At 38.9% G+C, this 22,261-nt stretch overlaps 1 protein-coding gene across 5 annotated transcripts in view; it reads right to left on the bottom strand.

The window, feature by feature from the left end:
- Ubn2 (ubinuclein 2) overlaps window positions 1-22,261 on the bottom strand; it is a 108,516-nt gene that overhangs the window by 17,931 nt on the left and 68,324 nt on the right. The window contains exons 15-18 of one of the 5 annotated variants that reach the window (XR_006639282.1): window positions 19,231-19,462; window positions 18,751-18,840; window positions 13,211-13,458; window positions 3,067-9,010 (exon numbers count right to left, since the gene is read on the bottom strand). The exons of 1 other annotated variant lie outside the window; for it this stretch is intronic. Coding sequence is in view for 2 of the 4 variants with exons in the window: in XM_045159944.1 (XP_045015879.1) it covers window positions 13,409-13,458; window positions 18,751-18,840; window positions 19,231-19,462 (372 nt within the window). In the remaining 2 variants the exon portion in view is untranslated. Of the gene's footprint in view, window positions 1-3,066; window positions 9,011-11,668; window positions 13,459-18,750; window positions 18,841-19,230; window positions 19,463-22,261 lie in introns of those variants that run through there. 3 more of the 5 variants (XR_006639283.1, XM_045159944.1, XM_045159943.1) reach the window with 3 other exon arrangements.

Raw genomic sequence — 22,261 nt, 5'->3', positions numbered from 1 at the left:
ACAGGTCAGCCTGAGCTAGAACAAGACCATACCTTGAAAAACAAAAACAAACAAGCTGGAGAAATGGCTTGCCTGTGAAGCCAGAAGACCCAAGTTCGATTCCCCAGTATCCACATAAGCCAGATGTACAAGGGAGCGCATGCATCTGGAGTTCATTTGGAATGGCTGGAGGCCGTGGTGTGCCTGCTCTTTCTCTGCTTGCAAATAAATAAGTAAAAATATTAAAAAAAAAAAAAAAACTATGCTGGGCTGGGGAGATGGCTCAGTGGTTAAAGACACTTGCTTGCAAAGCCTGCTAGATCAAGTTTCATTCCCCAGTACCCAGTAAAGCCAGATGCACGAAGCGGTGCATGTATCTGGAGTTCCTCTGCAGTGGCCAGAGGTCCTGGTGTGCCCATTCTCATTCTGTGCTTGCAAAAAAAGTAGAAGTACATGCACACACACATGTACACACAACAGGTTTTTTGCATTAGCCTATTTTCCCATCATCCAGTAACGCTGCCTCCTGGACACCTGGCCTACACTCAACACTAAAGAACCAGTCTTAGCTACTTCAAGCTTACTTCTTGAGCATGTTAGGCTATTCTGAAACACTCCTTAGGCCATCTATATTTTTTTTTGTTTTGTGTTTAAAAAAACCTTTTATTAATTTAATTTTCATAAACACAATTAGTGGTAAGACAGAATTGCACCAGGCATGGTGGCATATGCTTGTAATCCTAGCACTTGGGTGATAGAGGTAGGAGGATTCCAAGTTCCTGGCTAGCTTGGGCTACAAGGAAAAACCGTGTTTCCTGAAAACAAACTAACACAATCAGCGACAGACAGTAGATATGAAAGTAAAGCTAAGATTTTAGTGTTTATGTGAGGCACTGTTAGGTCACAAATAGATTTGAGAAATACCCTGAGTAACAATGGCACCTTTGGGCTGGAGACATGGCTCAGCAGTTAAAAGTACTTACTTCCAAAGCCTAACAGCCTTGGGTCCAATTTCCAAGTACCCATGTAAAGCCAGATGCATAAAGTGGTGCATATGTCTGGAGTTCATTTGCCATGACACTAGGTATCTTTCTCTCTTCTTTCAAATAAATAAAATTAAAAACAAAATTCCAAAGTTGATGTGGAGTTTGAAATACTTCAGGCAATAAACAATGGCACCTTTACTAGTATATATTACCAAGAGGATGGAATTGTTACTCAAATTTTTAAATATTTTATTTTCACGTGTGTCTGGTGGTGGTGGGAGGTACCAGGGTCTCTTGCTACTGCAAAGAAATAGCAGACGCTTGTGCCAATTTTGTATCTAGCTTTAGGTGGGTGCTGGGGAACTGAACCCAGGCTGATACAGGCCTTGACAAGTCCTTTTAAGCTCAGTCATTTCTCTTTTTTTAACCTCAGATTTTTCAGATTTTGTTTTGCAGGTGGGAAGTGTTTAAAAAAATTTTTTTTTTCCAGGGCTGGAGAGATGGCTTAGCCATTAAGTGCTTGCCTGTGAAGCCTAAGGACCCCGGTTCGAGGCATGATTTCCTAGCACCCATGTTAGCCAGATGCACAGAGGGCTCATGTGTCTGGAGTTCATTTGCAGTGGCTGGAGGCCCTGGCGTGCCCATTCTCTCTCTCTCTGTCTGTTGCTCTCAAAATAAATATACAAAAAAAATTTAAACGAAACAAAAACACTTCCAGCCCGGAGTGGTGGTGCACGCCTTTAATCCCAGCACACGGAAGGCAGAGGTAGGAGGATTGCCATGAGTTTGAGGCCACCCTGAGACTACATAGTGAATTCCAGGTAAGCTTGGGCTACAGTGAGACCTTACCTCAAAAAAAAAAAAAAAAAAAGGCTGGAGAAATGGCTCAGTGGTTAAGCGCTTATCGGTGAAGCCTAAGGACCCCATTGGAGGCTCGATTCCCCAGGACCCATGTTAGCCAGATGCACAAGGGGGCATGGAATTTGTTTGCAGTGGCTAGAGACCCTGGTGTGCCTATTCTCTCTATCTTTTTCTTTCTCACTCTCAAACAAATAAAAGTGAACAAAAAATAAAAATAAAAAACAAAAAATGCTGCAGGGGCAGTAACTCACGAGCACACACAAACATCTTTCAATGTTAACTCAAAGTCTGCAGCAGCTAATTCTCCCATGTCTATTTGAGATGCTTATTTTTATCTTCGTATCACTGAAAGTACACTAAGTAAAAAGAAAAAAAAGCATTCCAATCATTTTCCGTATTTTGGGTTGTATGTCCTTTTCTATGCAGATACATATGCTTACAATGGCCAAGTGCTCAGTCTCACTCAGCTGCTTTTCCCATTTGATACCTAGATGTTCAAGGATGAATTCTGTTTTCTCTAACACTACCTACAAGTTGTAAGTAAGCAAGGGTTTTTGTTGTTGCTGTCTTCTAGGCAAGGTTTCACTCTAGCCCACGTTGACCTGGACCTCAGCCTGATGAAAGGTGTGTGTGACCAACTCAGGCCTAAACAGAGCTTTGGAATATGATCACTTCATGCCTCCCTAGAATCCCAGCACTTGGGAGGCTGAGGAAGGAGGATCACAGTGAGTTCAAGTAGGGGACTGGGCTCCAGAGTTGTTTCAACATCAACCAGGATGAGAGTGAGATCCTGCCTCAAAACAAACAAAATCACTTTTGTAGATATAATTCCCACAACTGCATTTCAAAACTTGTCCCTGGCAGGCTCATGCCACACACACACACATACCCTCTTGCCCACAGGCAGGATCTGTGAGCCTGCATCCATGGATCCCCATGACCTAGCTACCTTCCTTAGGAGAAGACCCTCTTTCCACTTCTTTCTGACGGCCCAGTCCCAGCTGTCTTTGGAGGCCCACCTCAAGCTTTCTGCACTCAGCCTTCCAGTGCACTCCAGTTTCATTTCCCTATGCATGGAACTCAGTGTCTACTGGCGACCAGCTGCATTTCTGTAGAACAGGTGAACACTTTTTTACCTTGTCGAAGTGACTGTTACTCTACTTCACAGTACCTTGCATAACCACTGATGAGAATACAGTACTAAAATGCAAGTTAACCAATAATACAACAGACACGAGAGTCATATGTACATTCCTCTTTATTCAATACAACAAACACGTAACATACACAAAAAGAAAATACACTCATGTAAAAGGGTCTGCCACAAAGGACAGACGGGAAGCATCTACTCTGCCATCAAATAAGGCTCTTGCTCCAAACGGGTTTGCTAGCTACACCTGGAATATGAGCAAACTGTCGCAAAGTGAAATAAACAAAAACCCCTGCACTGAAGAGAATAAACCATGGGTAAATTCACTCAATTCACAGATCTGGATTTAGGAATGTTTATAGCCTCTCACATATCCAAAATTCACCAGGGTTTTATCAAATATGAGGGTTTTTTGTGTGTTTTATTTACTTATTTTTTGTTATAAAAATTTACCTGCTTTTTTCTTAGGAATTTTGTAAGAGCAATGTATAGGAGGCTTTCTATCAGAGTGCCTAAGACATGCAAACTGAGAACAGTACAACAGCAAGATGGCAGTGGGAAGAATTAAGTCCTACGTCAATTCCTGCTAGCTAGCCTTTAATGAGCCACCGGGAGAGCGGCAATACCTCCTGTAGGCCCAGTGCAGGGTCAGCAGCAGTCTGTCCATATTCCTGCTCTGAGCTGAGCCAGAAATTAAACAAGCACCAGTTCACCTCCAAAGAGCCTTACACACACACACACACACACACACACACACACACACACACTCTCATGTCATCACCACCCCTTTTATTTAAATTTATTATTATTTTTTACTAAAATAATACAAAAAAGGGAGACAGGTATATTTACAAAAATCCATGGCTGGTACAGTACATAATTTTTAAGACACACTAAATGCTACAATCTTTCAGGTCCTGAGATTATTACAAATATTCAAACTCAAAGCTTGTGTTCAGGTCCAGTTTTTAAAGGAGGAAAATAAGAATCCCCAAATATTAAGTCACACTTATTTGAAATACAGCATATTCCTTCCGGTCAGCAAAAACACGCCTTCTTACAAGTAGATGCAACACAGAATTTGTGCCTTTCACCTATAGGACTCCTTCCTTGGAGACTGATTTGCAAATATGGTGCATCTGGTTAAGTGTGACAGTGGCTAACAGAGGAACTGTATACTTGGAGGAAGTTTCTTTACAGAATGGGCATTAACTACATAAATAAATTCTACTTTTCCTTCTGCTACCCACCAAGTTTTTCCCTCATCCAAACCCATACTGTAAAAGGTCGAAGTATGTGCTTATTACCCACAGCCAAAAGTCACTCATTTCCAGCTACAGCAAGTAGGTCTGCAGTTCCATAGTAATTTTTACCACCACAAATAAACCTTGCTCATAATTAAAGAGAAAAAACATCTACCACTTAGTTACTTGGTAATTTTTTTTTTTTTTTTTTTTTCTGAGATAGGGTCTCACTCTAGCCCAGGCTGACCTGGAATTCACTATGTAGTCTCAGGGTGGCCTTGAACTCAAGGTGATCCTTCTACCTCTGCCTCCCCAGTGCTGGGATTAAGGGCGTGCACCACCATGCCCAGCTTTCCTTGATAAATTTTAACTCATTATTTGGGGCTCAAAATTTTACCAGCCAGAGATTTATTTTCCTCTTCTTTGAAGTTGGGACAGTGCTTAGCACACACCAGAGAATCTAGCTCTACTGGGGAAGGTCTCTGCTTAGTGCAGTGTGTCAGATGGCATATATAATTCATTATGTAGGCATAGCCAAGACTTAAAGTGGACCAAAGTTGGCCAACTTTATGATGATATTAAATCTTGTCAGTTGAGAGTAATTTTTTCTTTTAATGCTGCTTTCCAAAATTGGGGGAGTCCTTGATAATTTTGCCAAGTATGGAAAAGAAAACCCTCACAGAGATATTGTTACTCTAGCAAAAAGTACAGACAAGCAAAAAAGGAGGCAAGTATAGAAAGCACAAGAAAGAAGTTATAGTTTAAGCACAGGTTGCCACATAGACAAACTTGCCAAATGGCTGGTCTTGGTTGCTGTTGACCCCTGAATGTGCTTTGAGGAGAGATGGAGCCGTTAACATCAAAACCAGAAGTATTTCCAAGTTCTCCTATGTGTGTTTTAATCAGACTTCCATATCCATATAACGCTCTATTTCAAATATCTAGGAGAAAACAGAACTAAAGCACTAATGACAAAATGGGACCAAATAATGTATAGTTCTCTGAGGAACAGAAAACTGATACTAAGGATTCAATGACCTGATTAACTTAGACCTTTGCAAAGAAGCTGTGTCCTAGAGAAAAATGAAAACAAGAAAGGCAGGCAATTACAAAATAATAGCCCCTACAAAAGATCTGCATTTATTCTGAATAACCATGAAGTTTCAGGAGTAAGCCACGAAATATGCTACTACCACATTATATGAGAGTGATGTTTACTTTGTTATTTTTTTTCAGTGATGAGTGTGGAATCCCGAGGTTTGCTAGGTAAGAGCGCTACCACTACGTGATACCCTCCACCCATAAAAATCTATTTTTACAACACAAATGGAAAGAGAAAAATTATAGTCACCAGTGATCACTACTATTGACTCCAAGTCATCAACTCTGTATAGATTCTGTATATCACTGAGATTTCAAAAGGTATTATTCATCTGTTTGGGTAATGTAAAAAAGCAACCAAAGTTTGGATACTATGAAATGGAAATACATAGGAAAGACTGAGAAGTAGAAATGTTACAACATAAGAAAATTAAACAAAGATCACAAATACCAACTTCCAAGAAAATGGTACTTTGAGAGTACATGAGAAAAATGAAAATTAAAACCAGGCTATTCAAAGGTCCTATCACTGAACTTTTTTTTTCAGGGCAGGGTCTCACTTTATAGGAGAGTATCTGCCTACTTCCTCTGCTGAAGTGGAAATTATCCTTGCCCTGCCCTGCACTGCAGGCTTGACCCTGGACTTTGATAGGGGCACAGGACGGGCGAAACAAGTAAGAAAGGGGTGCTGAAGACCATCATCTCCCTTTCCTCCTCAGATCCAGCGACAGGCAACTGGCTGATGGCACAACAAAGGAAAGAATGAACAAAGAAAAGGAAGGAAGAAATCCACAATGATATTCAAAGCTATTTTAAATTAGAATCTGACCCATCTGTTCATATCTATCAGCCTGAACACTGTCACAGAATGTAAACTTTCTCAGAACTGAACACTGGATGACTTAACCATAAAAACTCAAAAGGCAGCCAGGCATGGGGGTGCACGCCTTTAATCCCAGCACTCGTGAGGCAGAGGTAGGAGGATCGCCATGAGTTCAAGGCCACCCTGAGATTACATAGTGAATTCCAGGTCAGCCTGGACTATAGCAAAACCCTACCTGGGGGGGGGGTGTGTGTGAAGAGACCTCCAAAGGCATTCTACAACACTAACTACAGTGAAAGGATCTTCAGTTATCTTTTGAATATAAAGTTCACATTTTAGGATTGATGAATACACAAAATATTTTTATGCTTCTGTTAATTTTTCCCAGAGGAAACATACACATTCAACAAAAGCTTTATATCATATTTCTTTGGGTCAAAATCTTAACTTTCTTTATTTAAAAGATGGAAAAAGAAGGAAATATGGGAAATGATTATTTTTACCTGCATAGTTGATATTTAGAGGCTACTAACTAAGGCCTTATCTGAAAAAAACCAACAAAAATCCAAAAAGTGGTTTTCTATAAACAGAAGCAAAGTCTCTTAGGAGAGGTTAACTGGGTCTTGGCCAGCTCTGGGTTAGCCCAGCTACTCTGAGTGTTTAGATCCAGTGCTTTCTCCTAACTTGACTGGATAGCTGTTCCTCAATTCTCTGTATTCCTTCCTCTAACACTGAATATGTGCTCCATCCCTCTCCCTCTCTCACCCACGCACACTCCAAGTTTAGCCTTAACTAAAAATGTAGCATTCATTTTTCCTGTTTTATTGTTTTATTCATTTGTTTTAAAAGGTAAAGGAAAATGTTAACACATTACTATTTAGTATACAGGAATGGGAAGTGGGATAAAGTGATCTTAACTTCCTTCTAGAAGTAGGTGAGTCAGTTTCCAGACTGTCCCTGCTCCTGCCCCAGCTAGGTAGTAAATCCTGTCTTACCTCTCCCATTTTCCCACAACCTGAGGTGATGGCTCCAACACTCATGGGCTGAAGTAGCCCAAGATTCAAAGGTGGACTGGCTGAAAGTATACACAGCTGCCTATGTGTAGTGCCCCCTCCCAGTGCAGAGCTAGGTGAACCAGCACTTGCAGGATATGAACAGTATGCAGGGTCAGATTTTCAAGAACAAGGAGACTCATTAATTCTTAGAAAGTTAAAAGCTTAGTTATTCATCACCAAACAAATAATATAAAGAAGTTAGATTGAGAAGATGGAAAAAGGAGGCAAATAAACTTTATGATCATTCATCAATTCCAATAGTTGCACAAGCCTTACCTAACTTTAGATCCAGAATCTTTACAAACTTCATCATAACTAACTTTAATAAAAGACCTACTTGTAGCTGAGAAACTCTGTGTCACCCCCTTGCTTCGTTAATCTGAAACGAACAGTTTTATCCCACTACCGATATGCTTAAATAACTCATATGTACCTAAATTTAAATTCCAGTCATTTTTTTCAAACTTAAAAATCATACAATGCTCTTTATACCCACCATAAGGAAATCATTTTCAGCCTCTACGTGAAGATAATACTATAATTATATAGGTCATTTTAGAAAAACTAAAAAATATTTTTGAAATAGTAAAGTCTCTGATATCCCTGGGAGGTAGGTGATTATAGGTGATTATTATTATACCCAATTGTCTCATGGGTAATCTGAGGCACCAAGGTTAAATGATACTCCCCCTAGACATAGTAATTCAGGAATTAATACTTAAAAGCACTGATCTCTAGCTGCCTGACAACAATTTTGCTACCAGGAGAATTGTATTTTGCCTTTTAACCACCATTCTCCTCTTCCCAATTAAGATGTATTTAAAGAGAGCACTAAGTAGATATATTTTTACTACTTTTGAGAACTGGTCCAACTGAGTCTTCTTCAACATTCCACATCTATTTATTTTCAGCAAGAAACATGAATCTCAGATACTGAAAGTTACATTATTTTGCTCATGGAAGAAGCCTAAACAATTATAAAACCAGAGCAAAATATATCTATGTGGCAAACAGAAAGATTCAAACCCTCAAGTATGTTATAGATTATGAGTGTTTTCCTCAGTATTTGAAACCATTCTACTTCTACGTTTATCAATGTTTTAAAAAATATGAAGCTACATGATTTCTTCAAAACTCATTTTCCAGAAGAAAATACATTTTAATATTGATATAAGTGCTAACTTCCTGCAAAGTATATTCAGATATCATTCCATGGGTCTGGCTTTTGCCCTCTGTGTTTAGTCTTGCCTGCCATTTAGTGTACCTTATCAACTTAACAGACAGATACGTTGTTGTCCCAATGCTTTCTTTTAGATTACTTGTGCCAAATTTGAAATAGTGGCCTACATACATCCAGGGAGTTTCAATGAGTTCACTAAATTTATTACATTTGTAATAACTGATGTATGTTACATATATATGTAAAAACATATATATATATATATATACACACACACACACACACACACATATATTTCACATGTATTTGTTAACTTCTACATATATCCAAAATGGGAAGATAATCTCTTGTGAAAAGACTAATTCCCAATCTGCCCACTTTAATCATCTAAAAGCAATGGAATAAACAATGCAGAAGTTTTGCAGGTGCTGAGAGGAAAGTTGGGGAAGGGTGCAATGGTACTGTTAGCTGCTCCCAGTCTTATACTTGTATGTTTGTATGCATCTTACACATGTATTGTGCCCATACACGTATTATAAGAAGGAAGAGTATTACAGCATGACACGATGTTGGCAAGTTTGAGATTCGTCCTCCTGAATCCCCTGACTTAGTAGTCTGTACTTGAGGATGTCTGAAAATAGTTTCAAAAGGGGAAAAAAGAAAGAAAAAAAAGGCACTTAACAAAGACAAAGGCCTGAATTGAGCACTTTTAAAGGAATAATATAAGCATTTTACCAGAGCTAAGAAATTATTTACAACTTTTCCCTTAAAATTTTATAAAATAAAATTGCATAACATGTTTGTGATCATTTAACTAACTAGTGTACTTTTTTTTTTCTTTCTTCATTTTTACACAACCAAAAGCACCCCCAAAGCAAAAAAAAAAAAAAAAAGTTCATACATGCACGGCAGAAAGTAAAAGTGCCCCTTTAGAGAACATTAGATCAGCAGAAATTATGGTGCTGAAGCACAGGGAAAGTTTTCCAGTTTGGCCTGGATTATAGAATTTTCAACAGAAAATAAAATAAAACTCAATAAACAAGGCAAACGAATTCAAAACCTAAATAATAACAATACAAGAACCAGTGTGCTTTTGTGGTACACTCCTAAAATAAAAGTATTCTAAGTCTATACATGGGTCAACTTATAGGACAACATCTTCTAGAAACAAAGAACTCTAAATTGAAGTCAACCAATATAGGCAAAGTTCATTTTACAAATGTAGCAGCAAATACGATAGATAACTGGAGTTCTAGAGGTGACCCCAATGGACAGAGTTCTCATTACCCATGGCAGTTTGAACAACAGTAGAATTTCATTTCAGAAAAAGTCTTGAACCAAGTAGTAGGTGGAAAGGGTTGGGGAAGAGAGGCAACCAGAAGAAAGACTAGAGGTGCTTGCCCTTTCCATGCCTGTGTAGTAAACAATTTAGATCTGCTTTGGGAAAAAAATATCCTGGGTTAAAAATCAGTTCCAGTAAGTTGTATTCAAACAGGTGTCAAACCCACAGTATCCCAACATCTAGGTGCCTGGTTCTTCCCTAGGGTTGGTGATTCAAATAATCCTTATTCAGTGTCTATGGCACAACACCAAGTAATTTGGGCTAACAACATCCATCAAAGGGGTGGTGGGCATGGAAGAATGTTATTAACACAATCTTCTTGATTTCCTCAAAGTATTAGGACTTTGTTACTATAGATTAACCTCACCTTTTTTCCCCCAATTTTTTTTTTTTCAGGCTGCCTTAAAATCATGATTTCTTACTCTCTGACCACAGAAGCATAGGAGAAAGAATTTTAATTTAGCTGTAATGGAAATTATTGCTTGCATTTGCTTTGGAGGCTCTGAATGAGCTGACACTTTGCTCCCAGTCTCCAACTGAGGTCTAGCACTGCTGTCTCAGAGGACAGCTCTGCTGACCATTATTGCTTGTGAATACTGAGGATTACCTTGTACGTACAGTAACAGCTTATATATCAGTGAAGGCAATTTTAGACATAAAGACATTGGAAACAAACAGCTTAATCTTCCTGAATCAAGAATCCCGCTGAGTGGGATGTAACTAAATGTGCTGATTACATTTGCATTTGGATGTTGCTAATGCTCTTGAGAAATACTCGTTGCTCTACAGATATCCTTTCCAATTACTTGCCATTTAAAAAGTAACAGTTTGATTTAAGTGCAAAAATACAGTATGAGTCACAAGTCTGTTAAAAAATAACCAAATTATATGTTTGTTTTTAATAATAAAGACCATAAAGATAGGTGACCATAAAGTATGGACACCATTTCCAATGTTATGATCTAAAAGAGAAATGCTTATATTTACATGTAGAAAGTCAAGGATTTTAATAATTCATTTGTATGACACAAAGCGGGGGGCTTTATTAAAACGGATATAAATTGATCAATGAAAAGAGAGGGAGTGAGGTGGAGATCTGATAGCAGTCCTTAAGGATTCAAGCCTGAAGAGATATGAATACAATCTCCACATTATATCCTCAGAGCCAAGGGCCTCAGGTTTTTCCTATAAAACAACCCAGGGAGAGAATGAGCAATCTCATTCTTTGTTTCATCCAGCATGATCCAGAATGGATGAATTTAAGAAACAATTATTACTGCTTGACTTTTAACAGCAATTGAATTACACGAATATGTGTGTATGTATGTATTCATATACACACAAAAACATGCAGTTATCAGCAGGAAGACATATTAATTAATATGCACTCTGACTTCTTTCCTGGGTAGAGGAAATAAAACATAGGGTTGCCTTCCCAAAGAAAAACTACTCCCATGGGTAACTCAGGCAGTATTAGCAAACAAAAAGCAAGAGGTCCCTGCAATGGAATAAATCAACAGCAGAGTAAGTTTCCGTAATTAAAAAATAAAATAAGATAAAAAAATAAACAAGTGACCCTTAATCAAACTAAATTCAAGTCAAACCTTTCTGAAACATCCCAGTATATCCAAAATATCTATTAGGTCTTTTCAGCATCCATACTTGTTTTACTGATAAACTAAATTCCCAGAGTCAAGAAATTATATCAACGATTCCTTTATTTCAGGCTGGGGGATAGGGTCTGATTTTCAGTCTGATCCAGGCTGGTCTAGAACTCCCTATATACTCCAGGCTGGTCTTGAACTCATGATCCCCTTGCCTCAGCCTTTTGAGTGCGGGATTATAGGCATGAGCCACCACAGAAGCTTCAATGATTCTTCTGAAATAATCATTTCCCTTTATTGTAACAAGTTCTTGGAACTAAAGTTTTCAGTTATGTACTTTTACTTTTTCTTTCTTTCTCTTCTTCTTCTTTTTTTTTTTTTGCTATGAAGCAAGTTAATGTGACTTTGAAGTCAAAATACAGGTATACAGATCAAAATAGATCTGTGATTACTTATTTATAGTCCTGTAGGCTACTTGGGACTTTTGTTTATTAAAGGAAAAGGAGGTCTAGTTAACACTCTTATTTGAACAAACTTAATGGTAATGTCTAATGAATGAAAGAAATCTTGCTATTACCAGACTAGCGCTGCTTTTTTAGGGGTTAGTCTGCCATCATAAATGGACTAAATTTATACCACTTAGCTTATGCCATTCTTGGGTATTATTTGAAAATATAAGTTTAAAACTCAAGTGATACCAGAATGATAACGATGCAAAATTAAATAAAAGTATCCAAAGCGAATTGCATGTTTTTACCTTCGCATTTTGATGACTGTTATTTGCATAAGAAAGCTATAATAATTAAGTATTCTTATCTGCAGATTTACTTGAATATCAATACTCTGAGTAAATATTAGTAAAGATTTAAGATTTTAAATGTTCCAAACAACTTTACTACACTGGATAATGGGAGTTAAAGTACACTGTAATTGTTATAAAAGATAATCCCTTATACACATAGTTATCTTAATGTAATTCCTCCCTTTAAAAATATGACCTTAAAATTAAAAAAAGTATATATACGCTATTTGGATGAACCATGAAAAAATATATGTAGTCCGCACTTCTACCTGTTTATAGCAACAGCTCTAATCTCCTGAAGTACCACTGCTAAGAACGGAAGGAGCAGGTGTGCGCTGAGGTGCGCTGGGCAGTTCCCGTGCCAAGAAGGCTGCAGGGCGGAGAGCAGCGCACCAGCAGCCCTGCCACAGAATCCCGCTTCTCAAGAGAAGCGTGTCAGCAGCCACACCTGAGCCTCAAAACTAGAACTAAACACCACCGGGCAGTCCCAGGTGCACACGTCTCCTGAGACAACAGTGAGTACCTATTTCTGAACGGAAGATGAAGCTCTCCCTTTTACAAAAAGGGAACACCGAAATTTTGTCTGCTAAGAGCAACAGGCTCAATTTCTTGACTTTTAAAAATCTAGATGATTTAGTAATATACATCACTGTGCTAAAATAACTTTCCTAAAGAATCTTTAGTCCACTGATTTACATGGGGAATTGCTACATACTGGAGAAGATTCAAGTTTGCTCAGGATATTTGAGGGTATAGTATTTCTTCAGCTACTGTCTGGATAGGGTCATGCAATTGTTTAGTGGCAAATCAGCTACAATGTCCACTTAAAAAGACATGTCCATTTTTTTTTTCTGACAAACTAGGTCTACTTGCTTTAATGATGCAATTATGTCTAGAGTGTTCAGATCCAACCCCCAGGATGGATGGCCATTTACCCAAATCCTCTCAACTTTCTTCTTCCTCCCCCTACGCCCCTGGGGAAAAATCAAATTTGTACTTCTGTGGGTTTGACAGCTGAGTCTCTTTCAAGTCAGTTAACAGGATAACTCTGTCTTTCTTTAGAAGAGACCAAAGGTCACTAACTTTGCACAAAAGCAGTTCTTCCTCCTGCACCTGGCTTTGCTCAAGTAACGGTTTCTTTCCTTTTCCTCCTCACCACAGTGCTTGGGACGAGAATGTAAACATCGACAGAAACAGCAGCCCTGTGACCACATAAGGATTTTCCCATCAGGTAGATCCAATCAGTCAGCCAAATGTTTTGTTTCTCTGCTTGCAGGGAAGTCACTGAGATTTCCGTGGTAACTTAGTGTCCCCTTTACTTTGGCCTCCATCTGAGAAAAGAAATGCTAAATTGGTATGGTTTGGCATGTTGTAAAAAAATAACAAAAACCAAAGCAAAAGGAATGATTAACTTTTTATTTATATGTGAATCACAGCTCTGAAAATATAACCTTTAATATCTCACATTTTGACAGCATTATGGAGGTTGATTAAACATAAGGGAGATTAAAAACTCAACGTTGACCCTCTTACCACAAGTGACTGAAAGCTACACACAAACTATTCCAACAAGTGTTTACCATTTCCTCAGAGCTAAGTGTATGCAACACTGGGAGGGTCATACAAGAACCAGAACACGCAGTGCTCACCTTCAAGAGAACTACCTTGTCTCTTGATTTCTTTGGGAGGCAGGGCCAATTTTACTTTTTTTTTTTTAGCAAGTGCAATTAAATCTTTGCCATGATATAATATTCCATAATTCAACTATTATGTAAGTGAACATAGCACACTTGAAGGTGAAAATAATCCAGCTATACCTTTGTATATGATCCACCCTGGTGGCAAAGAACAGAAAGTCTGCTACTAAGAACACTGGTTTAAATTTCTACCACTGCTGTTTCCCTTCATTGTTTACAGAGAAAACGTTAGACACTCTATCTATTTACACCTCAGCTAAATATGTTTAAAAATTAGACGAGAACAACAAAGGGGATACCTGGGCAAGAGGAGGATCCAATGATCCAGAGGGCCAATAGAATGTAAAGTTTCTGAAAGTTCATGCCTTAGCAAGGAAAATGAAGTTCCAAGGAAAACCCAGACCCAAGAGAAAAAAGACAGGGAGATCAATTCTTACTTCAAGGGAAGAGGGTTGGATGGTAGAATACACAGGTATAAAGGAGCAAATTATTGCAATATAATAACTGAATCTCAAGGCCTGGGAGAGGCCACAAAAGTCACATGGCCAGGTGAACTCAGGCGATATCTAAATTACTTTGGAAACACATAATACCAAACACTGCTTCTCTTGAAGAAAGCTGTGTCAATGAAATAAAATGATTATTTCAAAAACCATTTGAAAAATACTGTTAAAATAATCAAAGATTTCCTTTATAAATATTACATATTCATATTTGTAGAGAGAAATGATTTGAGTCATAGTATAATTAAATTTAGAAAATGGTAAGAAACTTTTAAAATAGGATTTATGGCCAGGCATGATGGCATACACCTTAATCCTAGCCCTTGGGAGGTATGGGTAGGAGGATTGCTGTGAGTTTGAGGTCAGCCTGGGCTTCATTTCCTAAAAAATAAATAAATAAGTTGAAAAGTGAATTTATTTAATTAAATTTAATTAATTAATTTCTTTGGGGGGGGTTCAAGGTAGGGTCTCACTCTAGCTCAGGCTGACATGGAATTCATTCTGTAGCCTCTGGATGGCCTTGAACTCATGGTGATCCTCCTTCCTCTGCCTCCCAAGTGCTGGGATTAAAGGCATGTGCCACCACCCTTGCTCTTATTTACTTTTTTTTTTTTTTTTTTAATTGTTGTTGTTGTTTGAGATAGGGTCTTACTCTAGCTTAGGGTGACCTGGAATTCACTATGTAGTCTCAGGGTGGACTCAAACTCACGGTGATCCTCCTACCTCTGCCTCCTGAGTGCTGGGATTAAACCTGGCTTCATTTTATTTTTTACATATTTATTTATTTGTATGTGGATGTCTCTTGCCACTGAAAATGAACGCCAAATGCTAGTGTTACTTTTTGCATCTGGCTTTATATGGGTGCTGGGGAACTGGGCCTGCGCTGGCAGGCTTTGCAATTAAGTGCCTTTAACCTCTGAGCCATCTCCCCCAGCCCCATAAAATAGGATTTTGCTCAAAGCAGCTTTGGTAAATTAGCAAAATAAAATAATCAAATTAACTGTACTGTGAAATTATTTATATCAGAGTCTGGCCCAAGGGTTAAATCTGACCTACAACTTATTTTTGTAAATAAAGTTTTATTGAAACTCAGCCATATTCATTTATAAAAAATATGCTGTTTATTAGAGAGGGGGGGGGGAGGGAATGAGAATGAATATGGGACCACCAGGCCCTTTAGCCATTAGAAACAAACTCCAGACACAGGTGCCACCTTGTACATCTGGCTTAGATGGGCACTAGGGAATCGAATCTGGGTCCTTAGGCTTTGCAGGCAAGTAACTGCCTTATGGCCAAGCCATCTCTCCAGCTCCAGCCCCTCTTTTATTTTTTTTTCTTCAACATATTGCTTATAGTTGTTTTAATTCTATGAAGATAGTTAAACAGATGCAAAAGAGACCATCTGGCCTGCAAAGTCTGAAGTACTTATTACTTAGTCCTTTACAGAAAAAGTTTATTGACCTTTGTATTAGACAAGATTTAAGAGAATTATCATTAATTAGACTCTTCCTATGCACCAAGTACCAGACTAGAAGCTTAGCTTTCAATTAGATGATGATAATGATTTTCTTTTGCTTTTTAGAGACAGGGTCTCTAGCCCAGGCTGAACTGGAAATTACTATGTAGTCTCAGGCTGGACTCGAACTTACATTGATCCTCCTACTTCAACCTCCCAAGTATTGGGATTAAAGGCCTGCACCACCATGCCCAGCTCATTAGATTACTATTAGATTTCCATGGGAAGTCTATTAAAAATATCTTCTTATCTTCCATTTTCAGGCAAGAGAAATGAAGGTCAAGTTAAGAAGCATGCTTAATTTAAACTGGAAATTCTTGAATTAAGTATCCCAGGCCTAATTCTCAAGTTCAATGTCCTATACTGCAAAGTGCTTATCTTAATGAAAAGTTCCTAACTTTAAAAAAAAGTATTTTTACTTATTTGTTTGCAAGGAGAGAGAGAGAGGGAGAATATGAATGAATGGGCATCCCAGGGCTTCTTTCAGCTGCTAACAAACTCCAGATGAATGCGCCAACTTTTTGTATATGCTTTTACACAGTTACCAGGACATTTAACCCAGGCTGGCAAGCTTTGCAAGCAAGCACCTTTAACTGCTGAGCAATCTCCCCTGACCGCCAAATTTTATAGTATTAATTTTAGTTATTTGGAAAATACTTAGTCCTTTTTCTTTTCTACTTCTGGAACAGTGACACTGACCAGTTAAGATAATTCACTGAAATACAAGAGTCTTTTGAGTTCAACAATCCTGTTGGCTTAATTCCTTGCAGGCAGTCACATTCATGCTAATCTGCTCCATGAGTACAGGACCTCTGCTAGATTCGCACAGCAGTTGCCTATACTCTGCTCATCTCCACCACTGCAGTTTACAGTCTCACTAGAAAGAGACAGAGGCAGTTTACCACAGTCAGGATTAATGACAACCTCCTGCCCCCAGATCACCATACAGCTCCTATTTCTGCCCTAAGGTCAATGGTAAACTAAGATAATTTTTTTCCAAGGTAGGGTCTCACTCTAGTCCAGGCTGACCTGGAATTCACTATGTAGTCTCAGGGTGGCCTGGAACTCAGGTGATCCTTGTACCTCTCCCTTCTGAGTGCTGGGATTAAAGGCATGCGCCACCACACCCGGCTAAAGACAATTGTTAATGCAGTGGCCACAAAGAATAGTGAGGCACTAATCAACTTCTAAAGTTAAAAGGGCAACTCAGCAGTTACTTCTCCTCAAATGACCTGAGAAATGGCCTTCAGAATACTGTATTAGCAGTTTTATCAAGGTCAAGTTCTTGTTATAAGCAAGAATTTGAGGTTTTGACATACCTACCACACACTGTCCACCATCCAACACATTTCAGAGTGGGCTTGCTAGACTGCATAGACATAATGCATAGTTTTGATCCTATTAATTTAACCAGTCCTAAGATGCTAAGCCACCTTCCCAGCTCCTAGATGGCACTTCCTATGGACAAGGCCCATGTTTCAATACAAGGAAGGACAAGAAGAATGAGAGGGAGGTGGGGGGAAAATAGTACAGGCTTGGATACAGGCGTGGTGGTGCACACCCTTAATCCCAGCACTCGGGAGGCAGAGGTAGGAGGATCACAGTGAGCTCGAGGTCACCCTGAGACTACACAGTGAATTTCAGGTCAGCCTGAGCTACAGTGAGACCCTATGTCAGAGAAAAAAAAAAAAAAAAGTATAGGCTTGGTATGGTACAGTGGTACACACCTTAAATTCCAGCACTTGGGAAGCTAGCTAAGACAGGTCAGACTGGGCTACAGTAAGACCCTACTTTTGAAAACAACAACAAAAAGCATATATATGCTGCTGTGTGTGTATGGGTTTGTGTGTTAGTGCAGACACGTGCATGCAAGGAATGTGTGTGGAGGAGGTCAGAGGAAACTTTAAGCATTGGTCCTTAGCTTCTACCTAGCCTGTGACAAGGTCCCTTATTGTTATTCACTGCTTCATTTACCTGGCTGGCTGGCCTGTGGGCTGCTAGGAGTCTCCTGCCTCCACCTTCCTTCTTACCTGTCATAGGAGTACTGGGGTTACAGGCACCTGCCACAGCACCTGGCTTTTACATGGGTTCTGGGGACCCTAACTCAGGTACTCACACTTGTATAACAAGTGCTTTATCCATTGAGCTGTCTCCTTACCCTTCCTGTGTTTTTATCTCAAATACTTATAGTGTATTATTTTGGGCAAGGTGCTTATCTGATTCCATTTCTTAAAGTATAAAATTGGAGATCTAACTGGGCATGGTGGCACATGCCTTTAACTCCAGCACTTGGGAGGCAGAGGTAGGAGGATCACCATGAGTTCAAGGCCACCCTGAGACTACATATTGAATTCCAGGTCAGCTTGGACTAGAGTGAAACCCTACCTCATAAAACAAACAAAAAAACCTGGATATATATCTAGCCTTCAAGGGTCTATCCTAAGGATTCAGCTTTCAATCAATGTAAATTACTATAAGCACTATATATGATTCTGTTAACTATTTTATGTGTGTGTTTGTTTTGTTTTTTTGAGGTGGGTTCTCACTCTTGCCCAGGCTGACCTGGTATTCACTAAGTAATCTCAGGCTGGCCTCAAACTCACCCATGATCATCCTACCTCATCGTGAGTGCTGGGATTAAAGGTGTGCACCACCCAGCCTATGAATCCTTTTCTTAGCCATCACTTACATGTAATAAAACCTCAAAAAGGCTCTCCCCATGTGTAACAAAGATTTCATTTACTCTTTCCTTTCTTTTACAAGTAGTTACCAAAGAGGATCCATTCATATGACAATGTGTTTTGTCCAACTTTTGTCATTCCAACCACACTGTTTCCAGAAAGTTTTAATTTGCATCTATAAGCATTTATAATAGTCAAGAGAGGAAGAAATAGGTGGCTTTCTTACCATTAAATGCTTGCTGTAAATGTGTAGGCAGAGGTGAGTGGGAAAGTGTTGCTGCATGTTGAGTTCCTGGCTGTAAACTCTTTAGTAAATCTGAGAGTAAAACAGATTTGTCAGTGATCTTTAAACTAAGATTTAGCCTTCTTAGATCAAACCTAAAAATAGTCTTACTTAATCTAATGCCATCCCAAGTCCTGACTTCAAGAACCTTCTAAAATTAGAGCACATACATTTAAATTTTTTGTTGCTATAGATATATGTAGCTAAGAACCACCCCCCCAAATTTGACATTCTCATATATTCCAACAAAATAGGTGTGTAATAGATGGTTCATTTGTTTCTTTCAAAAATGTAAATAAAGTTCCAGGGCCTAGAAATTTGACTTATAGATGAAATAAACTGTATTTCCTTGAAAGATAATCTATAATCTTCCTTAACTCCAGAATAAATTGACAGAGCCAAGTAACAAAGAGCCCCACTTACTCTGAGTTAGGCTATGATGGAAAGCGGCTGAGGTAGATCCCGAGGTGGTTGTCACTCCAGCTGTGTCCGTTCCAAAGCCAAGGAGCTCCAAGGGAAACTGGAAGGGCATGGTCACTGGAACAAGGCCACCCAGCATCCCAAAAGGAGTCACATTTTGATTTGTTACAGACAAAGGTGATGTCATGAGAGTCAGAGGTGAGGCATTAGCCAATAATGATGCTCCTGCTGTGGACTGTGCAGAAACCAGGGGTCAAAAGGTAAGAAAGTGTTTCCTCTATATTGACTTATTTATTTAACATCTGCTTGGATGCAAGACTGGGTCTTTTATCTGTTCTAATAAATGCTGTATGACAAAAATTAGACTGAGATGAAAAATACATTCAAAGAGCTACTAATCCTGGTTTTGAAAATCTGCAAATTACATTTGTAAAGTTTTGTACACTCAACTTGTCAGCACTATAGTCTTCTCTGGCTGTTCAATGTCCCTTCCCTCTTTTCTAACCCAATAACTCCAAATTAAAAAAAAAAATTGAAGTTTTCTGAGGTAGGGCTTTACTCTAGTCCAGGCTGACCTGGAATTCACTATGGAGTCTCAGGGAAACCTCGAAACTTGTAGGGATTCTCCTACCTCTGCCTCCCCCAAGTGCTGGAATTAAAGGTGTGTGCCTCCACGCCCGGCTCTAAATCTAAGATTTTTATTTCCACTTCTCTACCTTTGCTCCAAGGCCACAGACCTGAGTCAGTAAAGGAAGTAATTCAATGTTATTTCAAGTGGGTCAGTCATTTTTTTGTTTGTTACGGGTGTTCTCAGTACAAAGCTGTTGCTGACTGCTCTCGAGCCTCTACTCTGCAGCCTTTCCTGTCCTTAAAGAGATGCCATCCATAAGCTCTTCTTTGTCCTTCCCCAAACTAACCAATAACAGCCTAACATGCCACTGAAAAACAAGCCTTGGAGAGCTTTCTTCTACAGCCAGCCAGAATTTCACTTTACCACATTTTCTCTGCCTTCTCACACAGAGACCTTTCATTTTTTTTTGTTTTACAACCACAGTTATTTCTGGATCTTTCCCAACTCCTAGTACCTATCTATTATTATTGTTTGTATCACTTTTAGTATCCTTATTAAATGACAGCCCATTTTCTACACTAGTTTTCCAGAACTACTCACAGCTTGCTTTTGCTACACTACTGTCACTTATGAATAAAAACTCCTGGATCAGAAAAAAACACCAACACTAGTGAATTTTTACTGGACGTTACTTCAATATACTAGAGCTAATTTAATTCTCTGAATCACTTTTTATGCAGCAATTTAAAGATTTCCTCAACATCTGACAGTTTTCAATGTATACTTAACAACAAAGATATACTATTCAATTGTCCTATTATCAGATATTACATACTACACAGTACTGCCACTGTATGTTTTCTTTTATAGCTTTACTTTTACCAAATCCAAACTTCCTGGCCAAATTCTTAGTTTTAAATTTGGTCAGGAAAAATAAATTTTAAAAAACTTTAGTCAGTGATAAGTGTTTTGTGTGTACTTTCTACTAAAATGCCTCAGTAATTCAAAGTTGATGTTTTGTTTATTTTTGAGACAGAGTATCAATGTGGAGCCCAGGTTGACCTGGAACTCACTATGTAGTATAAACTGGCTTTAAACTCTTAATTTTTCTACCTCAGCCTCCCAACTTGCTTTGATCGACATGCACCACCATGCATGTATAATAAAACGTACGCAATTTTTCCATACATATGCGATACAGTCTGTGTATTTACAAACTTAAGTACCCATGCCACTGCAGAACGAAGCATGAGGAGCATATTCCAGAAGCCTCTCTTCCAGTTCTCTCGTTCTCTCTCGTTTCCTCTCCTGCCCCATCTCCTTTGTCATTATGTCATTGCAGATATTTATGACCACAGTTGTGGCCTGTTATCTCAATTTTAATCTGTGAATCCAAAACTTTATAAACAATTCTGCTTGAGTATCTGACATCAACCTGATATGGCCAAAGCTGGAAACACCTTCTGCTAACTGCCATCATCAAGTATCTAACTCTTCTTTGTAGCCACTCAATCCTTGCATCCTTAGTTTTTAAGCCTCACAAACTGAAGGACAATATGAAGCACAGTTAGTAAGCCTGCCGCTTTTTTTTTTTTTCACCAAGCACTAGCCATCATTTTATGATTGGACTTGGCAGTTATTTGCTGGTCTTTTCCTCTAGCAGGCCTGCCATGATACAAAGTGGGAGCACTTAGGAAAAAATTATGAAGTTAAAAGTAACAGTCTTAAAGTACGCCAGAAAGGATCCCACATCAAACTTGGTAAGAGCTATCACTTCTTTTCTTTTTTTATTTAATTTATGTTTTTTCCAAGGTAGGGTTTTGCTCTAGCCCAGGCTGACCTGGAATTCACTATGTAGTCTCAGGGTGGCCTCGAACTCATGGCGATCCTTCTACCTCTGCCTCCCGAGTGCTGGGATTAAAGGCATGCGTCACCATGCCTGGCTTAAAATTTCTATTTATTTGTTTGCAAGGAGAGAGAAAGAGAAAGAGAAAGAGAAAGAGAAAGAGAAAGAGAAAGAGGAAGAGGAAGAGGAAGAGGAAGAGGAAGAGGAAGAGGAAGGAAGGAAGATAGATAGATAGATAGATAGATAGATAGATAGATAGATAGATAGATAGATAGATATGAGGTCACGCCAGGGCCTCTAGCCACTGAAACAAAACTCCAGATACATGTGCCACTTTGTGAATCTGGCTTTACATGGGCACTGGGAAACTGAACCTGGGTTGTTAGGCTGTGCAGACAAGCACCTTAACTGCTAAGCCATCTTTCTAGTCCCTGTTGCTGTATTTCAATCTTAAGTCTACTGTAATCTTAGGATGATAGGGCCCTCCATGGCTATGTATCCCAACTGAACTCCTCTGGTAAGGAACAGTAAATACTGCTAATGAGAACCTTTTAAAACTTTTTTGGAAGACTCGACTTCGATCATTAAAACAATGAAAAAGGGCTGGAAAGATGGCT

Source organism: Jaculus jaculus, chromosome 10, assembly GCF_020740685.1.
Source record: "Jaculus jaculus isolate mJacJac1 chromosome 10, mJacJac1.mat.Y.cur, whole genome shotgun sequence".
Taxonomy (NCBI): domain Eukaryota; kingdom Metazoa; phylum Chordata; class Mammalia; order Rodentia; family Dipodidae; genus Jaculus; species Jaculus jaculus.
This window is presented reverse-complemented; position numbering and strand designations above follow the sequence as displayed.